The following is a 27,592-nucleotide window of genomic DNA, read 5'->3' as shown; positions in this document are numbered from 1 at the left end:
GAGAGTCTTTAAATTGCAACTAGTTTTCATTGTGTAGTCATTGTGATTAAAATATCCATTTCTGTCAGTGCACATGGGTTTATTGTTTTGATAGTGTTTTCATGATGTTTATGGTTCAACTAGGAGAAGGTAATGGCACCCCACTCCAGTACTGTTGCCTGGAAAATCCCATGGATGGAGGAGCCTGGTAGGTTGCAGTCCATGGGGTTGCTAAGAGTCGGACACGACTGAGCGACTTCACTTTCACTTTCCACTTTCATGCATTGGAGAAGGAAATGGCAACCCACTCCAGTGTCCTTTCCTGGAGAATCCCAGGGACGGAGAAGCCTGGTGGGCTGCAGTCCATGGGGTCACACAGAGTCAGACACGACTGAAGTGACTTAGCAGCAGCAGCAGCATGGTTCAGATAAAAGTAGCCTTTGTTAAATGCAGTCTCAATCTGTTTTCTCATTTGACTTTTTGCCATCTTAGAAGAGCAGTCTAAGGTTTCTTCAATAGCACTACAGCTATGTTGGGTCTTAGTATGTGAGAGTCATGAAACTGGAGGACGTGCTTTAGCTGTGCAGTCACAGCGGGCCTCTGAACACTTCATCCCAAGTCAGACACTTCCCCACGCAGGCCTAAGGGGAGGAAGCAAATACTTGACCCCTGTCCCAGGGGCAGGCTGCCTACTGCACACCCAAGTTCACGGTGCTGTGGGCACCTACATCTTTTCAAAGAAGAGATTTGGAACCAAGCAAGCACTTCTTAGTTCCTTGTCCCAAACTCACCCATTAGATAAATCTCCTCTCTTCTCATATGGAGGGTAGGAGTATAAGTCCTCCCCTTGAAACTTCAGGCTGAAGAAATGAAGTTCAACTGTAATTTCTGACCAGATTTAGATTATTAATTGAGATTACACTCATGCTTTTTGTATGTATCAACTAATGATGAGAGCTTTGGATAGAAGTATGCTAGACAGTAAAGAGAGATCTGTTGCATGTTTTAAATTTTATCCTAAATAACCCAAAATGTGGATAATTCATTTGTTGACTTATTTTAATAAACCAGGTTTTATCTGGTGGGAGCAAACATCCTTTTAAGGATGAATCTCTTCAGCTTTGGCCTACTTGATTCAAATAAAGATTTTCTCCTTCAAGTTCCCTTTCCTGTGTTTAAAAAAAAAAAAATCATGCTTTATAAATTAAATATATCCACTTCTCCAAAGGAGTTTGAGAAATGATTGACTGATCACAATGTATTACGTACAATGAATTTTGAATACCACAGAACTAATTGAATAAGTGAACGGAAATATTAATATTGAATTAATAGGAATGATCAGAGTGAATTAAACACAGCGGGCCAAATTCTGCTCCTGGATATACACATACAATTTCCACTGACTTCAATGGGGGTTTTGTTGTGTGTATCTAAGGGCAGAATCCAGCTTAATGAATTTTTAAACTGTTTTTAAATGGTGAATGAAAGCACCAGAGATGATTCTGTAAATATCGCATATATTTCTGTTTTATTTCCCCATATGCTTGAAATCTTATGATTCACCACAAATGTCAAATTTTAAAGTTGGAGAAAAAATATAGGAAATAAAATCATTGCTGTTACATTTTCTTTGTAAAAGGCTAACACATACACATTGCTGCAGGCTTCTATTTCTATATATTAAATTATAATACTTTCATGTATTAATAAACCACTGAAAGAAATCTGAAAAAAATAATTTATTCTAATTCATGCCTTTAAAGCATATGATTTAGTTAGAAAGTTACTACATCACATCATGCCACAAGCGTTATTGAACTTTAAACAAGGTTTTACATATTCATTTTCTCTATGTTATAGTTAAAAATCTATGTGTTTTTCTTAATCTGAGGAAGTAACTGGAATAGGACTCAGTAAGAAGGCCATTGCCTTTGTTACTTCTTTTGTAGAATTCGAAAATTTGACTAAATCAATGAGTCTCATACCTTACAAAAAGTTTTTTTTTCCCCCAAAGAAAACAACCTTTATTTGAAAAACAAACAAACAAACAACAACAACAACAAACTTTTACGTGGAACCATATTATATAAAATAGAGACAAGTATAGAGCCTGTTAGCTAAAGGAATGACCAGAGACCCTGCAGCTGTGATTTGTCTGTTCGTCAACTCTGCAGTGACCCCTGTGGGACCTTCTATTTTTATGGGACATAGTTTGGAAACTAACAGTCATAAGAGAATCCTTCTCACTAAACATCTTTAGAATTAAAACTTGCTGGTACCTTGTTTTCTTGTGTATAATTTTCTCACCATTCTGTGTTTTCGTTAAATGGAAAAGTTTAAAGAAAATCACAGATGTGTTCTCCTTATTAACAGTTTGATTTCAAACTATTTATTCCATTTGAACTCAATCCTCACGTAGAAATCAAAAGAAAGGCCTCAGAAGTATATATTTAGGGCAGGAGCTTTTAGGGGAAAAATAGTAATCTTGTGAGTCATTTCTAGGACTATGCATGATTCCCTAATTCTCTGAAATTGTGTGTTCTCAATAGACTGGTATTTATTGTACATTTTATCAGATTAAATAGCATTCCATATATATGTTCTCTGTTATCTAAAAGCAGAATAAGTGGGAATTCATTTTCTTTTATTTATGTGATTATTTTTCTACTTAAGTAATCTTCAAGTTAGGTCTAATCTCTAAAAGTATTATTTAAATGTCACATTTAGTTAGTTCTGTGTCATTCCTATGACAATATCTCTTGCTTAACTTAAATATAAATAATATTTGACTTATTTCAGATGCAGCTGGAATTGGCCAGGAGTATAACTAGGGAACTAACAAAAGGTATGTTGCCAAAACTTATGAATTAAATTTAGACATTGATTTCTGAAATACACTGAAAACAGTAAATGGCATCATTTGCCATTGTGTGGATAACAGATGCTATGTTAAGTGATTTTTCTTATACATAGCTAATGAAAAATGTGAATGCATGAGCAGTCATAGTAAAAAGTATCCTTCTTCCTCATTTACTCATCATGTTCCATAGCTTTAAAAAAACTCAAAAGGTCTATGTTGTGCTAGTTTTTTTTTTTAATTTTTGTTTTTTAAAATATTTATTTATTTTAATTGGAAGCTAATTACTTTACAGCATTGTGGTGGCTTTTGCCATACATTGACATGAATCAGCCATGGGTTTTCATGTGTCTGTCCATCCTGTATCTCACCTCCCCACCCCCACCTCCAAAAGACTCTCTAGAGTCTTCTCTAGCATCACAATTTGAAAGCATCCTTCCACTTTGAGGAACCTCAGTCTTTGCTCTGACAGCTGTTAACTGATGATGCCCCTGGACATTATGAAGTGTAATCAGTTGTATTCAAAGTTACTGATTTAAATATTAATCACATCTAAAATATACCTTCACAGAAACATCTAAACTGGTGTTTAACCAAACAGCTGGGATCATATTCTAGCCAAGTCGACAGATTAATTAACCATCACACTGGGCAGATAATTAAACTATCAATTTTAAGGAGAATATTGAAATCGCCTAGTATTTCTCCAGTTCTAGGCTAGGTTTTATGGAGAACCTATACCACAATCTATTTATTCCTTCCTGTCCTCCTGCAGGAGTTGGTTATTGATTTTGTTACCCAACCAGACTTGGGTCCACTTGCCCAATACACAGTCAAACCAATCTTCTGACACCAGGTTGTGATGAAGGAAACTGGTGTTTCCTGCAAGGTGCCCAGTGTGGGGCCAGGCAAGGAGAACAGAGGGTTCTTTCTCAAAAGACCCAAAGTCTCTGATGGCTTCCAGGGAAGGGTTTCATTGTCAGTGGTGTTTTTTTGTTTGTTTGTTTGTTTGTTTTAATGTCAGTGATTTATTGTTAAGTAAGGCAAGCTTCAAAATACTACACAACATATTTCCAGTATGGAGAAATAGCTAGATATAGACACACATAAACATACACACAGGAGTAGATATAGAGATAGTGGTATAGAAATATATGTCCCCAAGTTTTGTATTAAACTGGAGGACATATATTTGTATTAAGCAAGGAGGACAGCCTAGTTAATGAGAGAATTAACAAAATTTTAAACATTTCCCAATAGTTAGAATACTTGGGATAAAAATGAATGCACCTTTTGGTAAACTAGAATAAAGAAAAATATGTGGCTTATGTTTCCTAAAGATGAAAACAATTTTTAAAAAATACTTATTTTATATTGGAGTATAGCCAATGAACAATGTGGTGATAGTTTCAGGAGCACAGTGAGTGACTTCGCCACACACATACATGTATCCATTCTCCCCCAAATTCAGGGAAGGGTTTTTGATGGCAGAGTTAGGGGTGAGAGTGTGAGGTGCCTGATGGCTGGTGTACATCCTTCTGGACTGGTTGGTGGTGAGGTTACTGGGTGACTTTAGGAGTCAGTATCATCAACCATCAGGTTTCAACTGGTCTGGGGTGTACATAGGTTTAGTTAACATGCAGTTAACTTCTTCCAGCTGGTGGGCATTTCAGTATCTGCAGAAGAATTCAAAGATATGGCTCAGAATGTTATCTACAGCCCTTGAGGAGAAATTAAATGTCCTTGACTTTGTTTGAAGTTTTACCTATCCGTTATTTTGTCTTGCTCAACTGTTTTTGTTTCAGCATTTTCTCACTTCTCTGATTACATTTGCTCTTTGGTCAAAGCCTCAGAGGCTAAAGCTTTTCTACAAACAAAAGTCAGGGTTTGTGGGCAAGTCCTCACAGGGTCCTACTCCGTTTCCATTGGTTTTTCTTTTTAGTGTGTCCTCCTTTATTTTTAATAGATTTAAGAGGTGGAGAGAGGGTTCCAAGTTAGGAGTTTTTCACTCATAACCTACCTAGGCTGGAACATCTAGAAAAATCTCTCTTCTTAAAATAATCTGTGTGTCATAGTCCTCCACCTCATATATTAAATACACATCATGTGCTTCAAAAGCCGCACACCCTAAACCAGCCAATTCCAGAGTCCAGTCTCTGTGCTGGATGCTAGAGATGGAAAGAACAAACAAAACGTGGCTTCTTCTCTCACATTGGTTGTTCCTGGTTGCCACTGGGCCCCTCAATGCTCATGACTCTTTGGACTGAATAAAGATACTTTATGAAACTGAAAAGAAAATGGAAGGAAGTCATAGGAAAGACCCCTTAGCTTCTGAGATATTTATTGGGAGTTGTAGAGATTTGTTCTAAAGGGGTATAAAGCCTTGTCCCAGCAGGAAATAATTGTTAAAAAAATTTTATTGGAGTATATATGATTTACAGTGTTGTGCTAGTTTCAGGTGTACAGCAAAGTGAATCAGATATATATATATATATATATAACTTATATATATATATATGTGTGTGTGTGTGTGTGTGTGTGTGATTCACACATATATACCCCTTCTTTTCAGATTATTTTCCCATATGGGTTATTGAGTTAATTTCCTGTAATATATTGGTGGTCCTTATTAGTTATCTATTTCTATTTTATGCATAGTAGTGTATATATATTAATTCCAATCTCCTAATTTATCCCTCCCCCCAAGTTTCCCCTTTGGTAACTATAAGTTTGATTTTGAGATCTGGGAATTGGTTCCTGTTTTGAAAATAAACTTATTTTTATTAGATTCCACTGTTAAGTGATATCATATGGTATTTGTTTTTCACTCTTTGAGTTACTTCATTTAGTATGAAAATTTCTAGGTCCATCCATGTTGCTGCAAAAGGCATCATTTCATTCTTTTTATCACTGAGTAATACTCCATTTGTTCAAGCTGGTTTTAGAAAAGACAGAGTAACCAGAGATCAAGTTTCCAACATCTACTGTATCATCGAAAGCAAGAGAGTTCCAGAAAAACATATATTTCTGCTTTATTGACTATGACAAAGCCTTTGACTGTGTGGATCACAATAAACTGTGGAAAATTCTGAAAGAGATGGGAATACCAGAACACCTGATCTGCCTCTTGAGAAATCTGTATGCAGGTCAGGAAGCAACAGTTAGAACTGGACATGGAATAACAGACTGGTTCCAAATAGCAAAAGGAGTACGTCAAGACTGTATATTGTCACCCTGCTTATTTAACTTCTATGCAGAGTACATCATGAGAAACGCTGGGCTGGAAGAAGCACAAGCCAGAATCAATATTGCTGGGAGAAATATCAATAACCTCAGATATGCAGATGACACCACCCTTATGGCAGAAAGTTAAGAGGAACTAAAAATCCCCTTGATGAAAGTGAAAGTGGAGAGTGAAAAAGTTGGCTTAAAGCTCAACATTCAGAAAATGAAGATCATGGCATCTGGTCCCATCACTTCATGGGAAATAGATGGGGAAACAGTGTCAGACTTTATTTTTCTGGGCTCCAAAATCACTGCAGATGGTGACTGCAGCCATGAAATGAAAAGACACTTACTCCTTGGAAGGAAAGTTATGACCAACCTAGATAGCATATTGAAAAGCAGAGACATTACTTTGCCAACAGAGGTTCGTCTAGCCAAGGCCATGGTTTTTCCAGTGGTCATGTATGGATGTGAGAGTTGGACTGTGAAGAAGGCTGAGGGCTGAAGAATTGATGCTTTTGAACTGTGGTGTTGGAGAAGACTCTTGAGAGTCCCTTGGACTGCAAGGAGATCCAACCAGTCCATTCTGAAGGAGATCAGCCCTGGGATTTCTTTGGAAGGAAGGATGCTAAAGCTGAAACTCCAGTACTTTGGCCACCTCATGTGAAGAGTTGACTCATTGGAAAGGACTCTGATGCTGGGAGGGATTGGGGGCAGGAGGAAAAGGGATGACAGAGGATGAGATGGCTGGATGGCATCACGGACTCTATGGACGTGAGTTTGAGTGAAATTCGGGAGTTGGATGGACAGGGAAGCCTGGCGTGCTGTGATTCATGGGGTCGCAAAGAGTCGGAGTCGACTGAGAGACTGAACTGAACTGAACTGAATACTCCATTGTGTGTATGTGTATGTGTACCACATCTTTATCCATTCATCTGTTGATGGATATTTAGGTTGCTTCCATATATTGGCTATTGTAAATATTGCTGCACCCATGAACATTGGGGTGCATGTATCTTTTTAAATTATGGTTTCCTCTGGATAATTGACCAGGAGTGGGATTGCTGACTCATATGACAGCTCTATATTTAGTTTTTCAAGAAACCTCCATACTGTTCTCCACAGTGGGTGTACCTAGTTACATTCCCATGAACACTGTAGGAGGGCTCGCTTTTCTCCACATCCTCTCCAGCATTTATTGTTTGTAGATTTTTTATGCTGGCTATTCTGACTGGTGTGAAATGATACCCCATTGTAGTATTTCTGCTCTTCTCTAATAATTAGGGATGTTGAGCATCCTTTCTGAGCATCGTTCCATGTGCTTTTTGGCCATCTGTAAGTGTTCTTTAGAGAAATGTCTATTCAGATCTTGTACTCATTTTTTGAATGGGTTGTTTGTTTTTTGATATTGACCTCTTTGAGTTGGTTGAATGTTTTGGAGATTAATCTGTTAGTTGCCTCATTTGCAAATATTGTCCCCCATTCTGTGGGCTTTCTTCTGTCTTGTTTATGATATCTTGTGCTGTGCAAAGGCTTTTAAGTTTAATTAGGTCCCACTTGCTTACTTTTGATTTTAGTTTCATTACTCTAAGGGGTGGGTCAAAAAGGATTCATTGCTGTGATTTGTGGCAGAGTGTTGTGCCTGTGTTCTCCTCCAAGAGTTTTATATTGTCTGTCCTTATGTTTAGGTCTTTAATCCATTTTGAGTTTATTTTTGTGGATGGTGTTAAGGAGTGTTCTGATTTCATTCTTATACATGTAGCGGTCCAGTTTTCTTAGCACTGCTTATTGAGGAGGCTGTTTTTCTCCATTGTACAATCTTGCCTCCTTTGTCCTAGATTAATTGACCACAGGTGTGTGGGTTTCTCTCTGGACTTCCTATCTTGTCCCATTGATCTATGCAATATATTTCATTTTTTGTGCCAGTACCAGTGTTTTGATTACTGTAGCTTGTAGTGTAGTCTGAAGCCAGGGAGCCTGATCCTGTCAGCTCCTGCTCTTCTTTCTCAAGATTGTTTTGGCTTTTCCATACACACTGTAAAATGTTTTGTTCTAGTTCTATGAGAAACAGCATTTGTAATTTGATACAAATTGTATCAAATCTGTAGATTGCTTTGGCTAGTACAGTTATTTTGACAGCAGGAAATGGTTTATTCAGAGTGGTTCTAGGTATGTGGTGGCCACCTTGAATTAAATCAGATTCAATCAGATTCATTAAATCAGATCTGATTTTCCCAGCATGTGGCTCTTTGTGTCCTGCAGAAGGTGCCAAATGACTGGTCAGGGCTCTGATGCTTTGGAAAACATGAGATGTAATTCTAAAAGGCCAGCATCTTAAAGCATTCAGTGGTCTGTCTGCGACCCTTCCTTTTGCTTCATTTTAGTGTCATGTAAGTCAAAAGGAGAAGCAGACAGGAAAATGGTTGCCTCTCCTGGCATGTGGTAATATTGTGGAATATGAAAATGTGAGTCAAACACAGAGACAGCCCAGTCAAGAAGCACCTAAACACAGAGCTTGTATGGGAACTTGTGTGTGTGTGTGTGTGTGTGTGTGTACACTTGTGCTTCTGAAAAAGATTAAACAGTAAAGAATGGAAGTGATGAAACATACTCCAAAAAACAAAAGGTAAAAAGAAAATATTGTAGAAAAACCTATAAAAAGAATAAAAAAGTGGGTCATGAAAGAGAGAGAAAGAGAGAAAGGAAAGCTCAAGGCGGCATGAGACCAGGGAAAGTGGATAAAAGTACTGACAAGGGAGCTCCAGGAGGCAAGATCCTAGTCCTCTCTTTCTTGCAGTTCTAATAATAGTTGAATTTCAAATGACTGTCATACAAATAGAGGATAAGAAAAAACACACCAAGTCATCTGGAACCAATTCAGTGGAATTCTTTATTTCAAGGACTCTTTATAATTTCTCTATATTATATTTTACATATATCTTACATATTATATTTTACATATTTTAAATAATGTATATAATATATTTATATATGAATGACAATGTCAGGTGGTAAGTTTTGAATTTTCAGTGATATCAAAGAGAGTGTGGCAGGAATTTAGGAGGAAGTTGCATGGAAGTGAGCTAATGTGGTCGGGAGAGAAGACTAGGTCAGGAGGGCTGGGACATGGCCTGGGCCCTGATTGATGGCAATGAACAGGGTATTTGAGATGAATGAACAGAATTCGCTTCCCAGAACCGCTGTTAAACAAGGATGTTATGAACATGTTATAAACCTAGAGTAAAGATGGCAGAGTGGCAAAGGGATTAAAAGAATAATTTTGTTAACAACCTTCAGTTATAAAGGATGAGAAGCCAGAAGTTCCTAATTTAGCAACACCATCTCCTTGGTTTTTCAGTGTTCTTGCATCAATTGTACCATATTTTAAAAAAAATTAATAAGTTGGTAAATGGTAGGAAAGCTTGACATGACATATTTATTGTATGCTTTTCACAGATCCATATTTATGTCATCCAGCTGCTTTAAAGAGTTAAAATTATGATCATAAGACACATGAAGGGCATAGACAATGAGCATATTAAGAAGAGGATCAGGGCGATTTGAAGCCATAGGAGGAATATTAGTGTAATTAAATGTTGCTGCTGCTGCTGCTAAGTCACTTCAGTCGTGTCCAACTCTGTGCGACCCCATACATCTTGTTTAATAAATAAAGCTGTATTCCTTAAGACTTACACTTAGACATATTATTATTTGAGGTTGTATTTTGCCTATCTCATTACACAGAAGAAATTTTAATCTCGGTACTTTGTTTTCCTCACTCAGCTCTTCTTATCAGCCCTCCTACAAAGCATTAAAAAGAAAATATTTAAGCCAAATTTGTCCAGGAGGTTTCACTGAGCATGTAGAGTATCCTGCTCACAGACTTGCTGTGTGGTGTTTATTCCCTGGCACTTCCCTGCAGGTTTCTCTGAACCTTAATATCTAGAACCCATGACCTGAAATGCTGAAAGCTCTTCCCCTTCATCTGTAGGCAAACCGTTTGACCCTTGTCTTCCCATAAAAGGGAGTTTGGGAGCATGATTTCCCAGGATATCTCCAGTGGTTTTAAGATCAAAAGCTAGTTGTGATGCCTTATCTCGTTTCTTCCAGCTGTTTTGAGTTCTGTTCTTGGTTTGCAGAGGCTTAAAGAAATGCATTGGTTATTTTGCAGCTTCACAGGTGAGAGCAGAGGCTTCCCAAGGGCCAATCCAGTTCCATTTGAGACTGGACCAGTCGTCCATGTGGTTGGCTTCTGGTTCTCATCAGCTGTCTTGTTCTGTGTAGAGTTAAGATTGTGTGCAGAGTGAAGATACAAGCAGAAAGCTTCACAGTTCCTGTGTTCCAAGAACAGAGATGCTCCACTCTTCAACCTTGTTCCCAGCAGGTATGACGGATTTGTTTGAGTTCTGAGTTGCTGTCAGAGTGGAAAGTCTGATTGGATCTCCATGCTAACCAAAATGTTCAGCACTGGTGCATCGCATATTGACCGATTTCTAACTTGAAGTCCTGGGGTCTTCCTGGAGGAAAGGATAGCAGGGACTTGCTCTTGTGTATTGTCAGTGGTGGTGTCTTAGATCAAATGCCTGTGAAGTTCCAAAATGTGACCCAAGTCAGGTGACCCAGCCCTTTTTCCCATGCAGTGAACAGCGTCAGGGACGTTTCTCCCCAGTGGGTACTTGAACTGTGTATTCTCATCTTCATCATGGTAATGTAGTGAACTTTTCATGCTTGGCAATGAAAAGATGGACAATTCAAACCAGATGATTATAATCCACATGGCTCTGGATGTTAAAAAGACAGTCATTTGATGAGACACAGTCTCTTTCTCACATACACATTCCACTCATATATGTTTGAGTTTAATTGTATTTTGCATCTAATTATACTCCACTCTTGACTTGGCACACACCATCATGGACCATGGGGTGCAGAAAGACAGCTAGGAAGGCACCAAACTGACCCTCCACTGGTGGTTATGTGAGATCTGATCATAAGGCTTCAAGTTCATGGCTGCAGTGGGTGCTGCCCCTACATCAGTAGCACAGAAACCTTCCTGTTGTACTAGAACGTCCATCTAAAAATGGGTAACATCAGTAGGAAGACTGGGGCAGAGGGTAACACTGCCCTGGCAGGTTAATAGCCCTTGAAAACCAACCAATCTCAGGTCCCCTGGAAACTAGAGAGGCCTGTAGCTGTCATGAACAGGTCAGACCACATAAATCTCAAAGGAGACTCAGTCTGGCACTCTGGGGATCAGAGCAGATGATTTAAAGTCTCTTTCTATATAACTGACCAGGCTTCCCTGGTGGCTCAGAGGTTAAAGTGTCTGCCTCCAATGTGGGAGACCAGGGATTGATCCCTGGGTTCGATCCCTGGGTTAGGAATTTCCCCTGAAGAAGGAAATGGCAACCCACTCCAGTATTCTTGCTTGGAGAATCCCATGTTCAGAGGAGCCTAGTATGCTACAGTCCACGGGGTAGCAAAGAATCAGACACGACTGAGCGGCTTCACTTTCACTTTCTATATAACTGTGTGTCCTTTGGGAGAAAAGATTGGGGTGGGGGAGCAAACTGATTTCCAAAAATCTATGCTAAAGAAAGTTAAACAGCTTTCTTTAGCCTTTAGTATTCTTGTTTGATTGCAAATCTCTAAGAGGGGGAAATAAAAGGGAGCTTTTCCCAAATGTTTTTCAACTGGGATTCTGTCTTCACTGGGAATCACTCACATTTTCAACCAGCACAGATGCCCCCCTGTGCCCTCGCCCCAACCCTGTTTGGAGAATGCCAGCTGGAGAGGTCAGGGAATCTCCCACTGTCCAGGGTTGCCAGCTCTGCTGAGACTCAGCTCCCAGGTCAGTGGGAGTCAGCTCCCAGACAGTCCAAAGGGGTCGCCTTCACAATTGGACCCCCACATGCTTGGTGGTATGTGAATGCTGGCTAAGGTTACATCAATACGTGGATTAAAAAAATATTGAAGATCCACAGCCTGCCTGTGCACCCTTTCCAAAGGTTGCTCTGCAGGGAGCTGAGCAGCAGTGAGCAGTCCCAGGTGGGCAGAGGGTCTTGCTTTCTACAAAGACCTCTCCATAAAGGTGAGAACTGCCCTCTCTCCCTCTGCTTTCTATGATGAGTTTCTCCAGGGCCCACAAATCTTTTGAGTGCCAGACAAAATAGTGTTTTTGAGAAAGTGAAAGTCTGTTGATTTAGTATTAAATTTTTTTCCAACTCAGATGATTTATAATACTTTGCTTTCATGAAATTTGAGGGAAGACCGAGTTGAGCTCTGTCAAAAGTTAAATCATTAAAAATCATTTTGATGATAGATCACCCTATCAGAGGGAGCTTGGTAACGGACATTACTATGATAAAGTTCCTTTCGTTTTCATGAAAAATGTTTCATAGTGTGTACAAAAACTGTGACAACAATAATTGAAAAATGTGATTAATGTTGGTGAGCATTACCATCTATTTTAGGAAATAGATGCAATTAATTTAGTAAGCCTGATGAAAACTTTTTTTCCAATAAAATTTTACTTTTTATGTTTAATATTAATAAAATCCTGTGTTATAAATCACATATTAATAGTATCTATAGTGATAATTCAGTTTAGAATTATTTCTTTAATATCTAGAGCTATTTGGCCTCAGGATTTAAACATTACCTTCAAATTAAAATGTACAAAATTGAATTCAAGTTACATACATATTTTTGCTGCAAGTAATTATGGATGATAAATGAAAGGATTTTAGGCATAAAATGTATCACATTAACATAAAATTATGTGAAGAAAGTAGAGTGGAAATACAACTTTAAGGAGTAAATGAAGTAATTTTTGCATACTAAAGATGAGCTTGTAGGTGTATATTAAAATTAATTATGGTAGATATCAAGTTGCTGCGGTATTAGATTGTCCTGGAAACAGTGAAGAAGTCATATTAGGGTTTTATTTTTAAAATTTCCTATTTCTGATTCACCAGAGATTATATGCTTTGCAACGATTTAAATTGATGAAGAAATGGTTGAGATGTTAACTTAAACAAATGTGAAGAGACATATAGTGGTTTTTGTTTTTTGTCAAATGATAGTGTTATTATGCATTTTTAAAGATGCACAAATGAATAATTTGAAAAGACATACAGTTTAAAGTATTACTTTAAGGGGTAACCAAGCAGGAAATTAAAGGTTTCTATATCCAACAGTACATAAGGAGAATGAAAAAACAGGGGTCCAGAAATGGCTCCATTTAGTCTGGTTAAGGCTCTTTCCACACTTCCTCCTACTGCCCTCCTTCTAGTGCAGGATCCAGGTCTAACAGGTCCTCAGCTCCCAACTTATTATTCCACATTACCACTACTCTCCTCCTCTGACATGCGACACTCATTTCTTTCACACTTAATGACAATCATGTTGACTTGGCCCTAGGATCACCTCATGGAACTATCCAGGGAGTCATCATCCTCTGGCCCACGCTCCCTGACTCACTCTTGCCTCAAATCCCAGAAACCCTCAGACAATAGAAAGCCCAAGTTTAGGCCTAGGCCCTAAGCCCTTGTCCATCTATCATCATCTGAATGATTGCTGTTAATTTGTGCATTTGCAGTTTTCAAAGTGCCTCCTTCTTTATACTTCCTCTTTTCCTCTTTACCACAACCTGCTGTGATAGATGAAGGTAGAAGATGGATGGATGGATGGATGGATAGGTAGGTGGGTAGGTAGAAGGAAGAAACTGGGGCTCAGAGGTTTTAAATGGTTTGCCTGTGTTGACACAGCAAGAAATGGTGGGGTTAGTATTTGGAAGCAGGTCACCTGTCTTCAGACTCTTCGCCTTATGCATGACATCACGGGAAAGTCTAAGGTCAAAGAAAACCAATTGGAATCTTTTGAGTCTTGGATGGCCCATTCAGAAACCTTACTGATCATATAACCCTGGATAGTGTGGTGGGTGTTAGCACGTGTTCCTTGTCTGATGGGTACTGTCTGGGGCCTTCACACTTCATCCAGGTTCTCTGCCAGACATTTTGAAAGGATTTACAATAAGGTGAAATGAACATGTAAGTGTACTTCCACTTACCGTTGGACAAGATTACTTAACTTAGAACAGGACATGATGGTGTGGAGCTTAGAGAGCTGAGTATAAACAAACATTCACATAAAAATGGGCAAGTTTTGCCACGAGTGGTGTTTTAGTCTGGATAGTTGTATCGGAAATAAAACTTGGTTGGATGTCAAAACACCAGTCATCTAACTTTAGTTTTATTTTTAATTAAAGACACTGACTTTTAGAAAACAAGAGAAATACTAAACCTGTTTCAACTTACACCAAAGTGCCCAGATTTATAGTTAGTTCTGGATAAGTTGACTTCACCTATGCTTTTCTGTCATTTTTGGGAAAACTTTTGAGGATACCTTTGTTGTTGTTGTTTTTTTAAGTGCATTCAAACATACAGTTTAAAAAAAAAATTACTCCAACTATGGAGCTTTATATTTTATTCTTCAATGTGAGGTATTTCATTTAAGACAGCCCTTAAGAACCTTGTAAGGTTATTTGGAATTTAGGGTCACAAAAATTCAGACACAACTTAGGGACTAAACAACAATTGAACAGAGTGATTGATTCCTTAGGACTTAAAGGAGTCGATTTGTAAGTCAGATACACAGTGAATAATTTTAGTTCACTTAGCACATACAGGACATAAATTACTAAATAAAGGACTGTGGCATTATAAACAGCCGAAGGTTACTCTCCAAGACTACCTGGAATTTCAAGTGAGCACACGGGCAGGAGTTCAGCAACCTGGACTTATTCTATCTGTCCTTGTGGATTGGCTCCAGCTGTTTCCTTCTGCTGCTGCTGCTAAGTCACTTCAGTCGTGTCTGACTCTGCGACCCCATGGATGGCAGCCCACCAGGCTCCCCCATCCCTGCGATTCTCCAGGCAAGAATACTGGAGTGGTTTGCCATTTCCCTCTCCAATACATGAACGTGAAAAATGGAAGTCAAGTCGTTCAGTCGTGTCCGACTCCTAGCGACCCCACGGACTGCAGCCTACCAGGCTCCTCTATCCATGGGATTTTCCAGGCAAGAGTACTGGGGTGGGGTGCCATTGCCTTATCCGGTTTCCTTCGGAGCATAGCTCAACTTGCTGAGTAGTCAGGCTCACTGTCAGTGATCAACTTGCATAGATTGTACAGCAGGGAAGGGTGAAAGAGACCAGTGTAAATGACCTCCCCTGGCATTTGAGGCAGGAAAATCTATTTCTGTGAAACTTTGCTATACAGGAGAAACAGCATCCAGACCCCTGGTGTCTACATATCAATAATGCTTCTGCTACTATTATGATGAATAAAAGTCACCTCGCCCAGAGTTTCAAATACCGAGGATCATTTTATTTTCAGCCGCCAGTGCTGCATACAGAAAGGACACAGGGCTTCAGGGAGGTGGAGGGGTTTGCCTGAGATCTTAATGCAAGTTATTAATGGTAAGTCAGAATTTTTTCTGATGTTTCTCGAATCTATACACCCACCTACTACTATCCATCTGTGAATTTGGAATCAATTTACAGATGAATTTACTACTCATGGCCAGTGTTTGTGAAGTGTTGTAATGTCCTGTGCAAAAGATACTTGTTGCTAAGCTTTGTCCAACTCCCTGCAACCCCATGGACTGTAGACCACCAGGTTCCTCTGCCCATGTGAATTTCCAGGCAAGAATACTGGAATAGTGGGTTGCCATTACCTCCTCTAGGGCATCATCCCAAGCTCTCCTGCATCTCCTGCATTGGCAGGCAGACTCTTTACCACTCTGCCACCTGAAAAGGCTTCAAAGATGCTAATGGTATTAATTAGTATGATTGATATCTATTTATAGTGTAAGGCAGTATCAAGAGGAGTATAAGCTATAGAAGAAACATTTAAGTTGGAATCCATTCTGAAAATACTTGAAAAAAAAAATCAGGGATGGATAGAACACTACCGTGCCCAGACTGACAGATTTGGGAGGAATGGGATATTGCAGTCTGGAGTAGTCTGGAATATTCTCCTTATGACCAAGTGCCGAGCACCAAGCCTGGCTCAAAGCTGACAGCCAGCCAGCGTGTGTTCATCCAGACTGAAGCACGTGCATGTTTGCATTTGAGCTGCTCTCTTAGCTCATCAAAAGGAGTATTTTAGAGTTTTTCATTTCTGATTCCTCCAGGGGTTCCTATCAGGCTCCCCTGGATTATTGGGAGGAAACTGGACCCTGAAAGTAGCCCAGGTGAGTGGGAACTCAGAAGGCATGAGTTCTTGCCTTGAAGTTCAGAACCTTGAAGCAGCCATGCAAGATATGGCCAGGACGAGCTGCCAGTGCTGCTGGGCTGGTGTGTAGAAGAGCCCCCTGGCCAACTCATCAATCCCCCTGTCCAGGAGCCTTAGCATCCAGTGCAAGGTGCTGGCTCCCAGGTGCTCCGAGCTGGAGCTGTGGACGCTTCATCCATATTATTGTTTCTAACCTGCTGATGCAGGCTGCGTGTAAGTACAAGGAAAGGAGCAACCTGGGTTCATATGAAATCCACCTGAGCACCCCAGCCTGCTGCTTGCTGCCTTTCAAGAAGAGATGTGGCAGCTCTGCTGCTGAGCCTCAACAAGTCCTCTACATGTGTTTGTGATAGGAGCTTCCTCTTCCAGAACACAGATACTGTTGGCTGTTTGTTTTCCTGAGACAATCAACTTGTGTTCTTTCCCAGCAGAGCACCTACACAGCCCTAGGCTTCTGTTTCTCTGGATTGTGGAAACACTACTCTCCTTTTCAGCTCTCCTTGGAAAACTGTTATGGACCTCCTAGAGAAGAAAGCTATTGCTTGGGGTTCTAAGTGGATTCAGGGGAGGAGTAGGGTGGTGTGGGCACAGATGATACATGCACCAGTTTAATTAACTGAGACAATGCAGATTGTCCACAATATCAAATGATATACCTCTGGAAATCCTAGCTGGCCAGGGGGTGGTTCACAGCTTAAGAAGTGGCTTCATAACTTATTCAGAGTGTGGCAAGTCCTTCAGAATTCTGAGCCCAGTTTTTTCAAGCTACTCAATGACATGGGAAAGGAGGGGGAAATGTTCTAATGTGAAAGAAATGTAAAAGATACCTAAGTCACATAATAATAACCTTACATAGTGTCTCAAAGAAGCCTACAATAAGAAAGAGTGTTTTAGGTATTTGAGGAACTTTAGGATATATGAGAACAAAGAGGAATTTATCTGTATCTGCTAGGTTATCTGACTTTTTGGTATATAAATGTTTATCAAAGTCTCTAACAATCCTTTGTTCTTGTATCTTATCATTTGTAATGTCTTCTCCTTCATTTAGAATTTTATTTTAGTCCTTTCTTTTTCTAGATGAGTCTAGCTAAAGATTTGTTTATATATTTTTAAAAACAACAGAGCTTATTAGTTTCACTAATTTTATGTTATTTTTTTAAATTTTCTATTTAATTTATTTTCTTTCTGTTCTTTTCCTTATATTAATTTTGGGCTTGGTATGTTCTTATTTTTCTGGTTCCTTATTAGGTTGCTTATCTGAGAGCATTCTTTTTTCTTCATGTACACATTTATTGTTATAAACTTTCCTCTGAGAACTTCTTTTGCTCCATCCGTTAAGTTTTGGTGGTATTCGTTTTCTTTCTTTCTCTCTCTCTCTTTTTTTTTTTTTTGGTGCCTAATATCTCTTGTCTAGCTGCTGTGCTATAAATCCCATCATAGTGTTATGCCAAAAGGTGCAAGTTTCTTTATCTGACTTTCAGGAAGCTAGTAGAGAATTAATGTAAGACATGCTGAAACAAAACTGGAGCAAAAAGCACTGAAGCTTGCAGAGGCCACTTCCACCTAGTAAAGTCCCTACATGTAAGATTGCCACCCAGAAATAGAGAGAGCCATGGTGCGCTCTACTTGGGCATCCTGAAAGAACCCCAGAGCTGCATGTTACAGAGATTTCCTTCTGTCTTTTCTGTTTGTAACTCAAATGTACAGAATGAAACTAGTTCCTCCGGCAGTATCAAAGCAGCTTTCCTCATGTCACAAAAATTTCCAGAAGTTTGAGACTTAAAAGTAGATCCCCAGTGGGGGCAGTGGTGTCAAAGCCCACAGCAGGAGCTCAGGGGAGAGGCTTACAAGCCTCCACTCTCATCCTTGCTCACACACTACAAACCTTGTTTAGAACAGGTTACTCTAAATTATCAGGAAGTTCCATGCATGGTTAGATCACACAATGACCCATTCACTGTCTGTTGAGAGCTGACAGTGTGGCCACCACTTTTCAGGGTGCAGCGATGTCGCAGGGACTGAGACACCATGCTTCCTGTCATTGTGGCATTTATAGTCGAGGAACGTCTGAAGTAACCTCATTTATAAAGAGGCGGAAACCTGGTTTTGGTAGATTTGATTGTCAGAAAAAGAGATAGTACCCTTTACACTTTACTGTCCTTGTATTTTCTGTATTTGTGTTTTTGCATCAATTTGTCCTCCTAGGACTCCAGCTCAGACCAGTTATATAGTAGTCTAAGAAACCAACAGAAGTCCACAAGTTGGCTCCAATACCCCCCCCCCACCTTTTTTTTGGTGGTTGAAGTAGCATAATCCACTAAATCCCTCAAGTTTTGGTACTGCTCTGTCATCTGCGAGTGCTTTAGAAATTGTGAATTAGAGAAAAGTTGACAAATAAATTAGAAATCCCAGTGAGGTTGTTCGGATGTCTGGGTCACATGTGTTCCCAATTCTGTTCTGAGCTATTCCATTGACTATTGATGCTGAGACACCATGTCTTATGTCGACCTGGCCTTTGTAAAGCAGGGGAAAGTGAAAGTGAAGTCACTCAGTCGTGTCCGACTCTTTGTGACCCCATGGACTGTAGCCGACCGGGGTCCTCTGTCCATGGGATTTTCCAGGCAATAGTACTGGAGTTGATTGCCATTTCCTTCTCCAGGGGATCTTCCCAACCCAGGGATTGAACCCAGGTCTCCCACACTGTAGACAGACGTTTTACCATCTGAGCCACCAGGGAAGTCCCCTTGTGAAACAGGGGGGTCCTGGTCAAAAATGTGGTCAGCATTCCACTGCAGAATCATGGTATCTCTCTAAGAGGAATATTAACCTTGGTTTCCATCACTCATTGAGAAGATAAAATAGAAAGTTTAAATGTTGGCTCCAGCATTTACTAGCAGTATGACACTGAGAACTTAAGCAAGTTAGTATAACCTCTCTAAACTATTGCTTTAGTTCATTATCAATAAATGAGGCTAATAACATTTACCTTGCAGTGCTGCAATGGTTAAATGATAAAGTCCATGGTAGAGGGTTCATATACACTGTGGGCTTCCCTTGTGGCTTAGCTGGTAAATAATCTGCCTGCAATGTGGGAGACCTGGGTTCAATCCCTGGGTTGGGAAGATCCCCTGGAGGAGGGAAAGGCTACCCCCTTCAGTATTCTGGCTTGCTTTAAATTTGTACCCCAGGCATCCCCTCACACGCTGATTCTGGACTTGGCCATGTGATGAGCGTTGATCAGTGGAGCATTAGCAAGAGTGATGCAAGTGAAAGCCTGGTAAGTCCTTGCACACTGGGCTCTGTTTTCTTGGAATCCATCTGCCATGCTGTAAAGAAGCATAAGCAGCCATGTGGAGAAGCTCACTTGGAGAAGAATGGAGGCCTTAAGCCAACTCCCAACTGGGCTCCCAGCCTGCAGCCAGTACTGATTTTCATCCATCTGTATGAGTCTATTTTATATCTTCTAGACATCCAACTCAAAGCCAGCAACATTCTTGAAGCCTAGTAACCTTGTGGTCAACCCCCAGAGCTGTAAGAAGGACTAAGAAATTGTGAGAAGCCATTAGATTTGGGGTGATGTGTTATGTAGCAGTCAATAGCTAAAACAGAGCCATGTGGACTCCTGCCACCACAGGTGGCATTGATTTTGTGTCTGGTGGAAGAGTGGAGAAGTTTGGAGGAATGACAAAGAGACTGGTGTAGGCTGAAACACAGTGGAGGCTATCTTACTGGAAGCTGCAGGAAAGAGAACTTGAGTTCTATAGCCACAGAACAGTTACTAGAACTATGCTGGTGGAAATATGGGAACTAGAAGAGGTGCCTCATGAACTTGGGGTCTGGCCAAGGATTTTCCTGGACAGGATGTTGAACGTGCCATCTGCCTCCTTTTAGACACCTGTGGTAAAGTCCAGGAGGAGCTACTTGAGCTAAAGAAGGGAATGTTTAGATTTCAAGCAAATTTAGAAGAACTGAAAAGGCACTAGACCTTGTGGGTTTGATAATAAAATTGCTTTCATCTCTCCAAGTAAAATTTCTCAAAGTGAAAAATGGCCTTGGTTTGAAGATGAAATCCAGAATGCTGTTAGTAAAACATGATCTCAGGGTCAATGTCTCTGTTAAAACATGAGCAAGATTTAGAGTATCTCAGTGATCCTCTCAGCTAAACAAGAAAACTTCTAAGAGTCTTAAAGGTACCATGTAAAGCAGAACTACCAGATCATCCAGAGGAATGGGGAGAAATGTTACATTGTTATTAAGTCTTTAAATATATGGGTGGTTTCTTATGCAGCAATAGATCAGCCAAACAGGTCACTAATGGTTTTTAGATGCACTTGTATAATAGTAGGATAAAATATTTTTGACTTCACATTTAACTTTTGCCATATAGTCAGAAAAGGGCTACTTCTGCAAAAATATTCAAAATGTTAATTTTTACCCATGTGCTCTGTATTTTTGTCAACATCTTTATTTTCTCTTCTTAAATTGTTAACTGGTCAAGTTGTATATAAAGGCCTCTCTCGTAAGCTCAGTTGGTAAAGAATCTGCCTACAATGCAGGAGATCCGGGTTCGATCCCTGGGTTGGGAAGATATCCTGGAGAAGGAAATGGCAACCCACTCCAGTATTCTTGCTTGGAGAATCTCATGGACAGAGGAGCCTGGCAGACTACAGTCCATGGGGTTGCAAGAGTCGGACATGACTTAGTGATTAAACCACAACCTTCACAAACTGTGTGTATTCTCATTTATTATTGGCTTGATATATTTTAAGCAGTTCTGTGATATTGCTTTCATCAACTTCATGAAATCCTGCACCTTTTGCAATATTTACAATTTCTTTTCACTTTTACTGTCCTTGAATTTATTATCTGCTATAATGTTGGTAGGATGGATACTAATGTCTTGAAAGAATGGGTCTTCAGTAAGACATTAATTTTATAAGTAGTCAGTTTATTAATGAATATTTTTTTCTTTAAGAAGTTTTGCTTCTTTTAAATAACCCAGACATTGAATTCTCATATAATGAGAGGCACTCCGGTACCACCCAATTTATAACTGAACAGGCCCTAGAACCAGACAGGACTTAATGTTCTGGTCGAAGCTGAGTTGAAGTATTTGATTCAGGCTCACCGTCTAAGAGGAGCTTATGTTTTTCACCCTGAACCTAAATATTGGTGCAATCCACTCAGATGTAACTTTGGAGTGCGAGAGAACTAGAGAGAAGTCTGGCCCACTTAGCATGCCACTGTAAAGTGTGGAAGAGGTGGAGAAAAGAAATGAATGCTCTGTGAAGAGAGATTCTGCACAGTGTGCAGAAGGATGCTGACAAGAAAGCTGTCCCCATCCATGTAATCCTCCAAGGCACCATGAGCCTGCTCCTGCCAAATGTGTCCTGAGGCATGCCCAGGGTGCTGGGCAATAAAATCAGTACATCTTCATCTCTTGTGGGAAGATAGAGGAAGGAGTGGGTAAAGAAGTAGTAAAGCAGGAGAAAAGGAGTAAAGAATCTCCTGTCTCTACAGTGTCTGTCATACTGGAGAGAATCCATCCATTAGGTGATGGGAGGCTGGTTGGTCAGAAAGTAGTAAAAGGAGGTAGGTATTGTATTCAGAGGGCAGATCCCTCTATATTTCCCTCTTACATTTCCCCTTTGGAGAGGAGATAAGAGAACTGAGCAAAGGAAGCCACACTTCTGGGTGGCATTGATTTAGCAACTGTGATAGAAGTTGGTTACAGGAATGAGCTCTCCTCCAAATTGAAGTTCAGAAGTTATTGCTAAAAAAAGCCATAAGAGTTTTTAAAAGCCTATTTTTCCCAAAGTTTTTTACTAGAAATCGGAGGGAATTGACTCCAGGAAAGGATTGAAGTGGAATGAGAAGCTCTGGAGTGAAGATCTAGAGATTCGTGTCAGATTAAGCTGAGATTGAGAAGAGGAGAGAGATCCAAAGGAACGTATTGTACATCAAGTGGAATTCTTTAAAAGAGTTATTCCAGAAGAGTTACCTGCTTCTATTGCTGAGTGTTAAGCTTAGGTATTTCCACAAAGCACTCCTTTTTGTAAATAAAGAGTAGAACATGTATAGCTATATTATATTATAGTTATAATCTAATCCCAAAGCCCACATTTTTTTTTCTTAGTTTGAACACACAAATTTATTACATGAAAAGATGACATTTAAACTGAGTAAATTGTTTCAGTGTTGGATAAACTTTCAGCTGAGGTTGTACATTTATAGATACAGAACATATATATTTGTCCATTCATTTAACAGTTATTCAGTGCCTGCTCACTGCTTGTCATTACATGTAGTGTTCATATTATTAATGAAAATTTAGAAAGCTTATTTTTAAAGGCTGTAATGTGTAAAGAAGTTGCACTGGCAGTAAGTCATAGAATTTTTAAATGGAAAAAAGTCAGTAATGGAAAATTTGGGAAAAAAAAGATATTCTTCTGCAATGTACTTTATCTTAGAAGTAGAAGTTGCTGAAATACTGACCACATTATGCCATTGCAATGAGAGCACAGAAAGAAAGGTTAATACGTGCCAAAGGCAACTAAAAAAAAATCAGGGGAAAAAAAAACATTCCAACTGTGATGCCTTTGGGATTTTGCTATAAATGAACCTGTTGGACTTTTTTCCTGATGCCAGAAAAGGGGCTGCAATCTAGCATTATTTATGTTTCAGTTATATTTATTAACCCTGTTATTCCAATGCTTTCACAGTAAACATAAGAATCCCTGAACTGCTCCCAATTTTCTCTTCATTTCTCAACAGTCATCACAGTGTCCCATCAAGCCAAAAATCCTGTGAGATCCTTCCTCTGGAATAAGAGCCTTTTTCACAGCAAGCTTTCCAACAGGATTTTAACTCTTCTATGTAGCTGGCCAAAACACTGAACCAGCAAATTGAAAACACACAGTGGTATGTATGCTTGGGTCTTAATGAAATTTCCCATGTGTGCTATTCAGTCAGCTTCATACATTCTCAGGACAGGTGCTGAAGAGCTGAGGACTCAGGCAAGTGCTCAGAGGTGAGAATTTGTCCAGGATACACAGTGTGTGAGTTCAGTCTAGAGAGTGGACCCAGCTGTGGGTCTTCTCTTTAGCATGACGGCTGTTCCCTTTTAAGAACTGTGTCCCATTCAGCCTGCCATGGCTTCTACTACCTCCCCAGGAGACTTCACTTCCTGTGGGAAAGAACCACTCATTGATAATATCTCAGGGAAAGTCAGAGCAGCATTAGAATAATCACACAGATACCCTCTCTCCACTTCTCAACTATGGCCTATTTCCATTTGCCTCCGAGGACACTGATGTGAAAGGGAACAGTATGATACTGACATCAATGAAACCCACCTTGTTCTCAGTCTGAGGGTTGGTTATGCTCTGAAATATAAAGGGGAACTTGGTTCCTTAGAGACTCATCTGAGCTCCACCATGCTAAATCTTAACCGTGGTCAGTTCCATGGACTCTATTTAAGAGAAGGTGTTTCAGAGGACATTGAACAAGGTTCTCAAGCCAGTCTTCTGCAGGTAAAGGCTGTGTCTTCCAAGGCAAGCCTTTCTCTCCCCAACCTGTTGATGGCACCAATTTGACTTTTGGTGGATATTATCCCCCAAAGGAGGGTGCTCTGTTTTATTCACTTCTGTATGCCCAGAGCCTAGAATAGTGCCTGACACATGGCAGTTGAAGGGGAAATGTTGCAAGTTATTTGTTGAAATGTACATGTGATTGACAACAGTGTCAAGATGCTCAATCTATACATAACCACTTCCATTTGGCATCTAGAAACTTACACAAGAGGATGGTGGGGATTTAGTTTGATACACTTAAAATTGCAACAGGAATTCTTAGACCCTCAGCTCAGCTTCTGGAAAAATCAACTAGTCCCCCTGTTTCTGTTTTGCCAACTGTGAAAAGGGGTCTGGCCAAGTCTTCACTGTGACAGAGTGAGGAAAAAATGTGAGCACAGTGTTTAACACCTAACAGAGCGATGCATTCCAGCGAGGTGCTTGTCAACTCCACTCTTAGCTCCTTCTTTTTCTGAAATGCAGATATGGAAAACTATAGAGTGAGATGTCTATCAAGAGTCCATCCCTCTTGTTTCTGTCTTCTCCTGATAGAATTATCATGGATTCAGCACCAGAATGTTTGTTTAGGCTAAATATTGGTCCCCAGATTGGATGGATTGAAGCTATTATAGACAGTGCCTACATGTCCTAAACCAGCCTTCTGAAAATGTACTCTGTATGAACAGGCAAGGGAAGGACAATGTATGTGGCATGTCAGCAGTCCCATAACTTCTCTGTTACAGAGCAAGATTCCCACAGAGTTTGAACACAGAATTATCTTTAAGGAAGGCGCTGTTTGGGAGCCAAGGGACCCCAGGCAGGGATTCCTAACCCCAAGCCCTATTCCCAGCACCCCTAACTGTCTGTAGTTATGTGACCAGGGCAAGGCATTTAACCCTTGGGACTTAGCTTCTTTGTCTGTGAAATAATGCTGGCTTCCTGCCTCCCAAGGGGACAGAAGGAAGAATGATTTAATATTTACATAGCGCATTGAGAACCTCCAAAAAGGCAGCATACAACTGGGAAATATGATATAATGGGAAGAATGTCTTTTAAGTTGTTGGTCTCTGCTCAGCCTTTCCATATGTCTCTGGTCAGCCTTGTTCCACATGTACAGTATTAAAATGACAGGTGAAGGGGTTTGATTGGATAATGTGATAGTCAGGCATTGTCAGAAAAACAGATATATATATATATATATATATATATATATATATATACACACATACATACATATATATATAATCACCAATATGATATGTATATATGTATATATATATATATAATATATATAAGGACATACCTATATTTATATATACCTAGGATATAGGCATGTATTTTTTCATTTTGCTTCACTTCATTGCACTTTACAGATATGTTATTTACAAACTGAAGTTTTGTGGTTAAACTTGGTGTTTGCCTGGTGTTGAACAAGTCGGTTGGTACCATTTTCCCACTAGTATTTGCTCACTTTGTGTTTCTGAATTTATCTTACTAAGGTCAGCCTCACTAACCCCAAAGCTGAGGGCTTACTCTGTCAGTAGTTGGGACCTATACCAATGCCTTATTATGGTCCCAGGAGCTGCCTGTGGCTCAGATCATGAACTCTTTATTGCAAACTTCAAACTTAAATTGAAGAAAGTAGGGAAACCACTAGACCATTCAGGTATTACCTAATTCAAATTCCTTATGATTATACAGTGGAAGTGACAAACAGATCCAAAGGATTAGATCTGATAGACAGAGTGCCTGAAGAACTATGAATGGAGGTTCATAAGACTGTACAGGAGGCAGCAATCAAAACCATCCCTTAGAAAAAGAAACACAAAAAGGAAAAATAGTTGTCTGAGGAGGCCTTACGAATAGCCAAGAAAAGAAGAGAAGCAAACAGAAAAAGAGAAAAAGGAAAGATGTATCCATCTGAATGCAGAGTTCCAAAGAATAGCAAGTAGAAATAAGAAAGCTTTCCTAAGTGATCAATGCAAAGAAATAGAGGAAAACAATAGAAAAGGAAAGCCTAGAGATCTCTTCAAGAAAATTAGAGATATCAAGAGAATACTTCATGCAAAGATGGGCATAACAAAGGGCAGAAATGGCATGAATCTAACAGAAGCAGAAGATATTAAGAGGGGGCAAGACTACACAGAAGAACTATACAAAAAAGATCTTCATGATCCAGATAACCACGATGGTGTAATCACTCAACTAGAGCCAGACATCCTGGAATGTGAAGTCAAGTGGGCCTTAGGAAGCATCCACTATGAAGCTAGTGGAGGTGATGGAATTCCTGTTGAGCTACTTCAAATCCTAAAAGATGATGCTATGAAAGTGCTGCATTCAATATACCAGCAAATTTGGAAAACTCAGCAGTGGCCACAGGACTGGAAAAAGTCTGTTTTCATTCCAATCACAAATAAAGGCAATGCCAAAGAATGCTCAAACTACCACACAATTGCACTCATTTCACTTGTTAACAAAGTAATGCTCAAAATTCTCCAAGCCACACTTCAACAGTACATGAACCATGAACGTCCAGATGTTCAAGCTGGATTTAGAAAAGGCAGAGGAACCAGAGATCAAATTGCCAACATCTGTTGGATCATAGAAAGAGAAAGAAAATTCCAGAAAAAAAATCTACTTCTGCTTCATTGATTCCACTAAAGCCTTTGACTTTGTGGATCACAACATACTGTGGAAAATTTTTAAAGAGATGGGAATAGCAGACCACCTAACCTGTCTCCTGAGAAATCTGTATGCAGACAAGATGCAATAGTTGGAATCGGACATGGAACAATGGACTGGTTCCCAATTGGGAAAGGAGTATGTCAAGGCTATATACTGTCACCCTGCTTATTGAACTTATATGCAGAGCACACCATGCAAAATGATGGGCTGGATGAAGCACAAGCTGGAATCAAGATTGCCAGGGGAAATATCAATAACCTCAGATATGCAGATAAGACCACCCTTATGGTAGAAGGTGAAGAGGAACTAAAAAGCCTCTTGATGAAAGTGAAAGAGGAGAGTGAAAAAAGCTGAAAAGGCTTAAAACTCAACATTCAAAAAATGAAGATTGTGGCATTCAGTCCCATCACTTCATGGCAAATAGATGGGGAAACAATAGAAACAGTGAGAGATTTTATTTTTGGGGGCTCCAAAATCACTGCAGATGGTGACTGCAGCCATGAAATTAAAAGATGCTTTCTCCTTGGAAGAAAAGCTATGACCAACCTTGACAGCATATTAAAAAGCAGATACATTACTTGGCTGACAAAGGCCCATCTAGTCACAGCTTTGGTTTTTGCAGTATTCATGCATGGGTGTGAGAGTTGGACCATAAAGAAGGCTAAGAACCAAAGAATTGATGCTTTTGAACTGTGGTGTTGCAGAAGACCCTTGAGAGTCCCTTGGATTGCAAAGAGATCAAACCAGTAAATCCTAAAGGAAATCAGTCCTGAATATTCATTGGAAGAAATGATCCTGAAGCTCCAATACTTTGGCCACCTGATGTGAAGAACTTACTCATTTGCAAAGACCCTGATGCTGGGAAGGATTGAAGGCAGGAGGAAAGGGGGATGACAGAGGATGAGATGTTTGGATGTCATCACTGACTCAATGGACATGAGTTTGAGCAAGCTCTGGGAGTTGGTGATGAACAGGGA

General features: G+C 39.8%; 1 protein-coding gene across 13 annotated transcripts in view; it reads left to right on the top strand.

Moving 5' to 3' along the window:
- The window catches only part of LOC129649783 (putative coiled-coil domain-containing protein 144C), a 137,479-nt gene that overhangs the window by 42,798 nt on the left and 67,089 nt on the right, over positions 1–27,592 (top strand). For 3 of the 13 annotated variants that reach the window (XR_008713262.1, XR_008713261.1, XR_008713260.1), the window contains 5 exons: positions 2,782–2,827; positions 10,349–10,448; positions 19,548–19,636; positions 22,178–22,389; positions 23,134–23,280. The exons of 1 other annotated variant lie outside the window; for it this stretch is intronic. Coding sequence is in view for 2 of the 12 variants with exons in the window: in XM_055577601.1 (XP_055433576.1) it covers positions 2,782–2,827; positions 9,521–9,558 (84 nt within the window). In the remaining 10 variants the exon portion in view is untranslated. Of the gene's footprint in view, positions 1–2,781; positions 2,828–9,520; positions 9,712–10,348; positions 10,449–19,547; positions 19,637–22,177; positions 22,390–23,133; positions 23,281–27,592 lie in introns of those variants that run through there. 9 more of the 13 variants (XR_008713267.1, XR_008713265.1, XR_008713264.1 and 6 more) reach the window with 8 other exon arrangements.

Source organism: Bubalus kerabau, chromosome 4, assembly GCF_029407905.1.
Source record: "Bubalus kerabau isolate K-KA32 ecotype Philippines breed swamp buffalo chromosome 4, PCC_UOA_SB_1v2, whole genome shotgun sequence".
Classification (NCBI taxonomy): domain Eukaryota; kingdom Metazoa; phylum Chordata; class Mammalia; order Artiodactyla; family Bovidae; genus Bubalus; species Bubalus kerabau.
This window is presented reverse-complemented; position numbering and strand designations above follow the sequence as displayed.